The 11,325-nt window shown below is 41.9% G+C and overlaps 1 protein-coding gene across 2 annotated transcripts in view; it reads right to left on the reverse strand.

Moving 5' to 3' along the window:
- Positions 1-11,051, reverse strand: part of BMPER (BMP binding endothelial regulator) — a 249,313-nt gene extending 238,262 nt beyond the window's left edge. The window contains exons 1-2 of one of the 2 annotated variants that reach the window (XM_024250401.3): positions 10,331-11,051; positions 9,166-9,251 (exon numbers count right to left, since the gene is read on the reverse strand). In XM_024250401.3, the coding sequence (XP_024106169.2) occupies positions 9,166-9,251; positions 10,331-10,463 (219 nt within the window). In that variant the 5' untranslated portion in view covers positions 10,464-11,051. The remainder of the gene's footprint in view (positions 1-9,165; positions 9,252-10,330) is intronic. The other variant, XM_063726025.1, reaches the window with a different exon arrangement.
- Between the last annotated feature and the right edge of the window lie 274 nt (positions 11,052-11,325).

Consider the following 11,325-nt stretch of genomic DNA (forward strand, 5'->3'; position numbering starts at 1 on the left):
AGTCCACTTAATTTAAAGTATGGCAAAGGCAGTCATTCCATGACACTTCAATGGTGGAAGTAGCTATCATTTCTAAAGTGCTGACCACAGCCCAGACCATGTTTTGAGAATTTTTCGTGCTGTAACTTACAATTCTGACAAGAGCCTCATGATGAAGATAGAGATGTTGAGATATAGAAATGTTAGGCAATTTACATAAAGCCATACAACTATTAAAGGGTAGAAATGAGAACCACTAAGCTATCATTCCCAAAGAATATATTCACTGAAGTAGTTGCTGAAAAGTGGTTTATGGCATACACTTCACTTTCTTCTATTCAAGTTCTTGCCCTTAATAACAATTTCATTTACACTGTTCACAAACAGCTTTCACATGCATCTTGGCCTTTAACCCATTCCCATCACCCCAGTTAATGCCCACAGCCAACCACTTAAGTTGGCTGAAGGGCACATACCACTGAGACTTGTCCCGGACTTCACGAGGAAGGCTCAGAGAGGGTAAGGTGTCTGCTCAGTGGTGCACAGCTACCAGGCAACCAGGTGAGACTCAAACCCGTACATTCAGACATACATTCAGGCCCCCACACCACAGCTGCACTTCACTGACAAAATGGGCTTTAAACATTTCATGAGAAAAGAAAATATCTTACCTGAAGACCTAGAATTTAAGACATTAAATTATATCATAATATTTTTAAAGCATCATTAACAGTTTAATAGAGCAAACTTAAAAGTTTATAATAGTAAGTTTTTATATTAGTCAGACTATTTTATATTGTTGCTTTTATTCCTAATAAAAAATCCCTCAATGTGGCCTGGTCCATTTTACATTTAACTATAGAAACATTCCAATGACGTTTGCAAAAAGCATATTACTGTTATCCGTGAAATTAGTTTTGTTTGGGTACCTTTTAAAATTTCATGTGGTATTTATTCACTTTTGTTAAGATCTTTTAAAGTCAAAGTTTGGAAAATTTGTGATTTTTGCATTAAATTTTCAAAATCCCTACAGCAATCTTAGTTTTGGATTCCTGCCAGCTGGGGATCCACTGAATCTCATCTATGATCAATTCAATCCCATGTGCAAATACGCAGGGTCTGGGGGGAAGGGACCATTGTTCATTGTTTCAAATAGTCCAAGAAGATGAGAAAGTTCCTTCTTTGACAATCTCCTAGAATCTTCCAGTTCTTTGCAATGTTTAATGCCACTAGTCTTTGTCTTCTTCAAAAGTCTTCTGCCTTGGCATGTGCCTTCCTGGTTCTCCTCTTGTCTCTATAATTTTTCCATCTCTTTCATAGGTTTCTCCTTTTCTATCCTTCTCTTAGATATAACCCTTCTTCTAGTTAATATTATAGGCCCATTTTTTTAAAATCTCAATTTAGACCCCTCCCCAAGGCAAATAATTTATTCTCAAAGTTTTGAAGTTTATTTCTATGCAGACAGGTAACAAATTGCTAACCTCTAGTCCTGATTTCTCTATACTGAACTCACAATCTTTTAAGAGCCTACATGGCTTTTCTACCTTGAAGGTCTATCAAGCCCAACACATTACATCTAAACTGATTACTACCCGCTCACCCATATGACCCCTTCTCTTCCTACAGTGTCTGTGACATTGGCTAGACTTCTCAAAATTCCCTTCAGCTTTTCCCATCTCTCACCTCTGCCATCTATTTTCTTGCCAAGGCTATAAACGTGGGCTCCAAAACACATCTGCAAGACTAGTGGTTCTCAATGTCATGGCACGTTGGTGCACTTTTTAAAGGTGAGCCACCCAATCCTGATTAATGTATAAAAATTGTGCTAAAGGCCAGGCACGGTGGCTCACGCCTGTAATCCCAGCACTTTGGGAGGCCAAGGCGGGCGGATCACAAGGTCAGGAGATCGAGACCATCCTGGCTAACATGGTGAAACCCCGTCTCTACTAAAAATACAAAAAAATTAGCCGGGCATAGTGGCAGGTGCCTGCAGTCCCAGCTACTCAGGAAGCTGAGGCAGGAGAATGGTGTGAACCTGGGAGGCGGAGCTTGCAGTGAGCCAAGATCATGCCACTGCACTCCAGCCTGGGCAACTGAGCGAGACTCCATCTCAAAAAAAAAAAAAAAAAAAAAAAATTCTGCTAAAACTGAGCATACGTTACTATCATGAACATACCTACCAGACTGAATAATTTACCAAATGGATCATGCAGCAGTGTAAGGCAGGGTGTCACTGTGAGTAAGAGGAGAGAGCTGGTGCCCCAAATATAATTTCGAGAGTGAGCTCTGGGAAGAGAACTACTCTATTCAAGTAGCAGTGCCCTGCTCTAGAGACACCAAGTGACAAGCAAAGTGGCTGTGCTACCAATCACTCCACTGTAATTACTGCTGCATTTTAGCAACTGTGTCTTGTTGGGCATGGTTTGGAGTCTTTCTATCAAAATATTCTATTTTTTTCAATACCTTTGGTATTCACGTAAATACTCTAGAACTGGAATGTAGTCAAAGAAATTCAAAAGACTGGGCAACATTGGTTTATCCCAACACCTTCTTTCCATTCCCACTGCCCACCCCTACTCCAGGCTGCTTGCTCTCACCTGACCACACAACATCCCTGCAGTCTGTTATCCAAACTTCAGCCTCTTCACACTCTGTATATCCCGTACAAAAGCTCCTAGAGACCTTTATATAAAATTTATTTTATTGTGTCATGTGTTTGCACAAAAATATTAAATGGCTCCTCCCAGTTACATGAATGGAACCGATATCCTTATTATTACATTTAAGATGCTCCCCATGCTGGTTCCCATGGAGATTTCTAACTGCAGCTCCATCACAGCTTTGGGCACAATAGACGCTGCCATTTCCACAGTCCCAAGCACACTCTCTTTGTGTCCTTCCTCCAACAAGGCTTTACATGGATCATCTCTCCTCCCACATCATGGTCCCAGATACCCTAGTCAGAATTCACTGGCAGCCCCCTTAGTACATGGGTTTGAGTCTATTACAGTGCTTTTCTGTCACTCCTATAAAATTTCTTATTTATATATGTGTTCGTCTCCCCCATTAGGCTGTGGGCAAGAATCTGTCCTGTTGGTCTTTGTCTCCTCAAAGGTCCCCAGCCAGCACAATGCTTCAAACACAGAAAGGGCTAAAAATAATAAAATAAAATGGAAGAGGGGATGAAGTGTGGAAAGAAGGAGAAAGAATAACATTATTGAATTTATAACCTGCTATCCCTAGTGCCTTGAGTGGTGTTTTATAGAATTAGAGCTGGGAATCAACAGGTCTTAAAATATACACCCAGCTCATTTGCTGATCTTCACTAAATTCAACAAGCACACTTGACCTTCCACTGCCATGAAAGGTGGTGTTACTCATATTCTTTTATAGCACAAAGGACTCAATATATCATCATTTATACAGAAGGGCCATAGAAGAGGGTGTGAAAAACTGATATCCTTTATTTACCCAACAAATTCATATTAACTAGTTTTCTTTTTCCATCATTTTGCCTTGCCTGACTTTTCCCATTATCTCCTATTCTACTGCCCTCCCCCTATTTGCATTCTAGTCTGGGGAAGGGCTCTCTTTCCTCAACATTATTTCCTACACTTAAAACACAATTTACTGTTGATACCCACAGTCAAGTCCAGTGCCTCAAAACAAAATAAACAGTGTTTGAAATGGGATGGGGAAGGGGAGCAGTGAGTAAGTAGGCAACAAAAACATACTCAGGTCTGGAAAGGGGTCGAGAGCCTTCCACAAAGCGGGCCAGGAAAATCCCCATGATGCCAGGCCACTAGGCAGTTTTTCCAGAATTACAGCGCTCCCAAGTCCCAACCCAATCTCTCTGCCAATAAAAGTACAAGTGAAGGTGACCCCACAGGCATAGAGATGTAAATACTCTGCAAGAAAGCAGGCCCCTCTTCCAGAGAAAGTTGGGTTTTTTTGTTTGTTTTTGTTTGTTTGTTTTTTATGTTTAATGGAAAGTGAGGGGAAAACTTACACCAGGGCCCAAATATCACTGGGATCACTGGACCAATAAGGAAGCAGCCTAGATCAGCCCAGTCCAAGCCTGGAGGGACAGAAAAACTCACTAAACATTTCTGACAAACCTTGTTCATGCATAACAATGGGTGGGTTTGCCATCATTATCCCTATGTCTCGTCCGTCGTCCCTTTTATCATTTTTTTTGAAACTTTGCATCCTATTCCATGTGAGGAAATAAGAATTTTTAAAATAATGCCATCATCAACAACAGCAATAAAAAATCATTCCAGAGTGTTTACTCTATGCCAAGCCCCAGGTCAAACTTTATGTGCTACATCTCATTTAATTCACGTAGCAACTCTGTGAACTAGATGTTGACATCCATCCCACTCTCCAGATGAAGAAACTGAGGTTTGGAAAGGTGAGGTAGTTGTCTCAACTTCACCACCAGTTTGATTTTAACCCAAGACTGTCTGATGTCTGGGCCAAAGTTCTTTGCCAAAATGTTATGATGCCAGCCAAAACCCATGTCTTTCTTGGAAGGGCTCTCCAAATTCTAGACGGTTTGGGTTGCAAGATCAAAACCACTATAACTGCCTCCATAGAGAGCCTACATTAGCTCTGTGCAGGTTGAAAGGACTCTCTGAAGCTCTGAAGGTATCTGTAGAAGTTTTTAAGTAGTAAACGTTTCCAGCAGAGGGAAACTCTGGTTTAGCAAAGAAGGAACTGACTTCACATCCCAGTTCTGTCTCTTAGTAACTGTGTGATCTCACGAGATTTGCTGTACTTCTCTGAGCCTGAATAAAGCATGGACAAGAATAACTCTCAGAACTAGTCTTTGTGAATTTGCCGACACAATCCTATACATTAACTGTTACCTTTCCTAAAAATTGTTCTGTTGAAAGGTAATTGGTCACATCACCTTCTAAACAGAGTAAAAATAAATAAATCTGATTGCTTCCTTAGTGAGCATCCAAAGTCTAGAAATGACCTGAAACAACTTGGAAAATGCATGGCAATCTATGTATTTGTGCATATACTGAGTGCAGTACCTCTCTGAACACATCTGGCCTACTTTATATCTTCTCTCTCTCTGTTTCATACATGCACACACACATGAATTGAATCCTCATGCAATGTTATCTCCCTTATCCTCAAACATGTGCCTAACACTTGTTTAGATAATAGATATCTATTCTCCAGCCAGTTAATTTGAACAATGAAGAACATGAGGATTTTATGGAGATAAGGCACCAGAAAGAATCCAAGATGCTGGGAGCTCCTTGTTCGGCGATATTAGATTTTTGTGATTAAAAAAGTAGAAGACAGCAGACAAGGTCTGTCTGTCTTCACTATTTGGTTGGCTCCAAGACAGGTGGAGCCCTGATTCTTGTAACATTGAATTTCATGCTGCTTTTTATGAGCAAAGGGTCCATTTCTACATTGCACCTCTGGATTTTAAAGAGGAAATTTCAACCTCAGAATAATGTTTTTTGCTGAACAAAATGTATGCCAAACTAAGCTCTGACTTCGGGTTTTCTGAGTCCCAGCCTCCAAAGTTTTCTCAGGTTTCCAGTACTGGGCCCAACTCACTGGCTCCCGCCATGTCCTCCTATTCTACAGTTAGGTGGAAAAGGCTGAGAAGATCAAGCACCACTTCTCATGTGTGCTTGGTGGACCTAGGGATGTCCCAAAGATCAGAGAATGGCTTCAATTTCATTTATCTAGGTGTGGCTGGCTCTCTTCTCAGCTGTACTCCAGGGCAGGCACCAACGTGTTTTCCTAGACATTATGGGAAAAATAATTCTAGCAAGAAAGCAGGGAAAATATCATACAAAAACAGTAATAAGTGTTGGCCTCCTTTCCTCGGCCCCATAAAAGACCATTTTGTAAGGTGGGGAAAAGTTATGCTTTGCTTTCTGACTAAACAATAAAGCACATGCAGTTTAATCTAAACTGCCTACCCAGTTCCCTAGATTTTAGGACCATGATCCAACTTCTCACCTACCCCCTTAAATAGATGAACTGAAGCTTTTTGGGCCACACACTTTAAAACGAGATTCCATCACCAGCTAACAAACCAGTTATTCTTGGACTGGGACTGGTTCTGGCAAGATGCTCAGGTCTACGCAGAGGATGATAAATGAGAATAAAATTATTCGGCTCTGCTTACAGTGGCCACTGCACCCACTGTCATCCTCAAAAACTCCACAGAAATGAGCTCACTCCAACCTTTGAAACATTTCACAGCTTAAAAGTTTAAATCAGGCCAAGTTGATTTTTGTGGGGTTTTTTAAGCTTTTACTCTGTAATTATATACAGGACTTTGTGCCACCTATTTCCTCCCAACTGTAACATTTTACATCTTTTTTAAGCATACGTTGACGTTAGCTTTTTCTCTCTTTCTTTTTTTTTTTTTTTTTTTGTACATGTTATGAAATAAGATATGAGCTTATACTCAGCCTTAGGTAACTTTCTGCCAAAAGGCTGGACCAACACAAACTAAATATGACTATTTTCTTTATCCAAAGTACAGTTGAGACTATTACATACCCTCTTAATGTACATACATAAAACCAGCTAACCACTAACGCTCCCTGCAGGTCAACTGAAATTGTCACGAGATTTTCCTTCATATAATGCGATTAACAAATGTCAACTAACTGAACTCCCGAAAGACTCAAAAGAAAAAACAAAATAACCCAAGGAACGCCAAAAGGTAAAATAATTTGGACGTTCTTTCTATTTTCTCCTTACTTTCTCACATCTTTAACTCAACAAATAGGCTGTTTCTTATGGTTATAGGCATGTGCTCTAGAGGCAGACAAAACTGAGATAGTTTCAGCTCCACTATTTACTCCAATGCAACCTTCACAAGCTACTTAGTCCGCTACGCCTCAGTTTCCTCATCTGTAAAATAAAGGTAAAAGCCCCAAAGGAGTTTTAAGTGAAATAATGCAGGCTTAGATGAGGCCCTACAAGCAAAAATAAAATAAAATAAAAATAGTAAACATAAATGTTTACCATTGCTATTATTATCAATTTGCTAAATATGTCTACCTTCCAGCCTAGGTACAAAAATGCCAAGTAGCTTCCTGGCTGTCTGGAGTGCTTTGAAATCCATGAACTGCAGTGGGTTCGTGGAAATGTACAAGCGTGTTATACAAAGAGATAAGTGATCATCCATCTATTATTACTCCATTTTACCAAGTCATCACAAATGTTTAGGAAGCAGCAATGACTGTGACAACTTGGACCCCATAATTCTAAACCCCTGCAAAGGTCATAATAACATATCACTGAGCCTTTCGGCCAATGAAAGAGCTCTGCAATGGGTGAAGCTAATAGCCAAAGTCCTAATATTACATATTTAGAAAGGATTTCTGACAGCACTCACCCAAGGCAGATACCTACAACTGTTACTTAAATGTTGAAGACATAAATAAACCTACTGCCCTTCTGAATTTAATTGATACTTTTCTGTAATAAATATCACTCCCACTTGAATTCCAACTGATGCATCTTTTCAGATTTACTCTTTACCTTCAAAACTGCAGGACTCTAACATCTATCTTCTTATCACTAAGTCTCCACTTTCAGAGAAAGGCACTATTTTTAGCAGGGGTAGGAGTACTGAAAAGGGGGGAATGCTATGGGGAGAATTTCTCATAATGTTATTTGGGAACAGTTAACAAAACTCAAACTACATACATAAACTTTATAAGTAGTAATATTGCTGAAGTGAAAAACAATATATTTATATGCGAAGCTCTCAGCATATTTAAATATTACTTGGTCACAGTAATTTCCTCTGAAATCTTAATAGATTAAGATAAAATAATTTGCTCACATTATACAGGTAAGAAAAATAAAAAAGGAAGATTAAACACACATACACACACACTGCATTTATAAATCTACAACTGAGTCAAAATTTAAACTGAAAGCTTCTTTTCAACAAGTTATTTAGTAAAAGATCATCAATGAACACGGCAACCCATAAATATGCAATCATAATACACCCTCTCTCAGCTCTGTTTTATTAGGCAGCAATATTTATTGTGTCAGCAAACACAGTGTGTTTTTACTTGTTTCTGTTGATTTCCTTAGTCTTCCGAACCTGATAATCATTTGATACAGCCATTTACCTTCACCCATTTATCACTTCAAAACATTGACCTCAACTCTTGTCATGAAAAAGTTTAGGTAGTATAGACTCAGATGGCTTGGCTTTTGCCTAAACCGAAATGAATTCCTTCTCCAGTTCCACACAGCATGCTGATCTAGTAACAAGTAGTCCTCTATCATTTTGGGGCTTTGCATTTGACTGCCCTAATGTATTTCCAACAAGGTTTTATCATGTGTAGTTTCTAATCAAATTTTGCCAAAAGTGATTGGCATGTAAAACACTCCTAAGCAAAACTGTTTATCTTGTAGGTCTATATTTCATCTCAGAAATTCTTATTCACATTACTTAATCTCCCCCAAGTGGTTACTTATTAGACTTATCATTAACTACTAAACTAAAATAAATGGAAACAAATTATTTTTTAAGTCTTCTAACCACTGATAGTGTTAACTAAGCAGCTGACAGCCAAGCGTCATTCTCTGTTAAGGATGGAATTGTCCTTTCCCACTGACGCTTCCAAATAAGAAATAAAGACAGTATTTGAGAGTTTAGGGTATAACAGGCAAAGAAACCCAAGAAAGAAATCCAGAATTACATCTTGTCCTCATGTTTGTTTTTTGTGGCTGTCACCTCTCTTTCCCTTTGTCGCATACCTTATTCCTGACCTTCATACTTAAATCTTATCTCATCATTTTCCCACTGAGCTTAGATGACTGAACCAACACAGAAAGTTTTGTTGTCCCAAGGATTTGGTTGTAGTAATCATTACTGGAAACAGATATTACAAACTGTAATTTTCACTGAGACGTCATACAAAGCCTATCTGAAATTTACGTCTATAAGGATGATGTCAAAGATAAGAATTTCCAGCTGGATGAAATGGAAATTGCCAAAGTCCATAAAACTCAGAAATTAACTGGATTCAACTCACAAACTATGTACAGTTATGTGCAATTTTGTAATGATAAAGACAATTTGTAAGATCTGGTTATATTACCACATTTAATGGATTCACCTTATCAGAGAGAGCAATTGAGTTCATATTACCTGATCTCCACACTTACCAAGCAGACACACATTATGCAAGGGTTGTCCGTGATAAATGGTATCTGGAGGACTTCACCTTCATTTTCACATTTTGCAACAGAACCTGAAATTCAGAGGGAAAAAATGTTTCATTTAAAGTTAGCTTAGTAGCATGATTTCAACATTTAACATTTTTACACTAATCCTTTTTGAAACCTTTACCCAAACTTCAGAATTCTTAATGTGGTTTAAATTATTAAATTCACCAAAGCAAAACCCCTCCCCCCAAACTCCATTTTCAATAATTTTATTTAAACAGGTTCAGAAAAGAAAAGACTATGATATAGAGATAAATTATCTGTTCTCAGATGGTCTAAGCACAATTCCAAGTATTTCACTGGATTTTTAATAACGCTCCTCCTTTATGAAGATATTTCAACGAAGCACACAGCCCCATAGGCAAAAAACAAACAAACAAACAAACAAAAAACCTCAAATTGGGGCAGATTTTAAATTGACCAAAACTCAGAACTGTGACAATGAACAGGCCTTTCTATGGATCTGTCTCGCATTGTCTTAGGTTTAAATCACTTTTTGAAACGCAATCCTCTTTTCCCTTCTCTTAGAAATTGACTCGATATTTTCTTTTCTGCACCAGGTGTCAGTAAAGTATGTCCTTCAGGATAGCAGCTGAGGTCTTCACCTGCCTGAAAACATATAATTATTATATCCGGCTATTAGTGCCCTTTTTAAATGATAGTTTCTTTAAATTCAAGGTCTTGAGAGCCAGTGCTTTAAAAAGCACTCCTAGCACAGTGGATGTATTGGAACCCCAAAGATGAGAAAGGAAGATGTGCGGAAAACTGCACAAATTTTTTTCCTGAGTTCTACAGAGAGAGATAAAGATTAAAATAAAAGTTAAGGAAAACATTAAAAATAAATAAAATAATTTCTCAAATTCAAATAGAAGAATGTCTATTATTACTACATTGAAGGCAACAGCCTCTCAGCCCGCAACCTCTTCACCTACTCCCAGCCTTCCCAGCCCTCCCGGCGGCTTTGCTTCATCCCCATCGACCAGCGCAGGGCAAGCGCCAAGGTGCGCGCTCCCCACCCTCCCATCCCCGGGGCAAGCCAGCGCCACCTTTCCCAGGTACCAAACCGGCGTCCCGGAGGGCCGGTCCCTCCCGCCCCCTCCCCTACCTGTCAAGAAGGAGGAAGCCAGAGACATGGGGACCCCCGAGCAATTGAGTAGCAGCAAGACGCAGCAGGTAATCCCAGGCGAGCGCCGGCAGTAACGCTCAGCCAGAGCCCCGACGCCGGAGAACCAGAGCATCGTCACCTGGAGGGAATCCCTGGCGAATGCAGGTCCCGCGCCGCCGCCTCTGCTCAGCTGCCGCAGCTCGCAGTCAAAAAGGGCTCTCAGCCGGCGTGTCGGGAGACAGTCGGCGAAGGAGGGAGGCGGGCGCCCGGGAGCTGGGGGGCGGGGGGGTGTGAGGGAGGGCGGGGGGAGAGGCGAGGGGTGGGGGGCGCCCGGGGAGGAGGGGTCCTGCGGCCAGGCTCCTCCGATGCGGCTTTTTTTTTTTTTTTTTTTTTTTGAGGGAGTTGCTTGCAATGGCTTAGCAGTCAGCCCCTCCGCGCCGGAGAGGGGGCCAGAAGGAGAGGGTGTTGCGGCCGCCGGAGATAGACTGAGAGGAGCTGCGGAGCTCCTGACTGCGCACTGCCGCTCAGCCGCCGCCCGGGCTGCCGCTACTGCTCCGGGGGCTGTCGCTGTCGCTGCCGCAGCGTCCTCCACTCCCGCACTCCCCACCTCCTGCCAGCCCCGCCGGCTCTCGGCCCGCCCGGAGCGCGCTCGCTCCGCCGCGAGAGACGTGGGCTCACCGGGCGCCTCCCGGAACCCGCTGGGGGCGCCCGGGCGCAGGAGGGACTGCGCGATAGCTGCAGCGGGAACTCTCTCGGCCCAGCGTCCAGTTCCCCAGTCCCTCCAGGGAGGCCACGGCCCCGGGGCGCGGACCAGAGCCGGGAAGGCACGTCTCCACTGTCGGGCGAGCGCGGCGCCTCCTCCCTTTCTTGGGGGAGCCCCGGGGATGCCGCATCACTAGGGCTCAGGCCCGGGTGCCCCAATCCTGCCAGGGAGCAGCAAACGGGACGCAGGGGCGCCCCACCACCCTGCTCGCTCCCAGGTGCCCCAGCTTTGG

This window comes from Pongo abelii, chromosome 6 (genome assembly GCF_028885655.2).
Source record: "Pongo abelii isolate AG06213 chromosome 6, NHGRI_mPonAbe1-v2.0_pri, whole genome shotgun sequence".
NCBI classification, from domain to species: Eukaryota; Metazoa; Chordata; class Mammalia; order Primates; family Hominidae; genus Pongo; species Pongo abelii.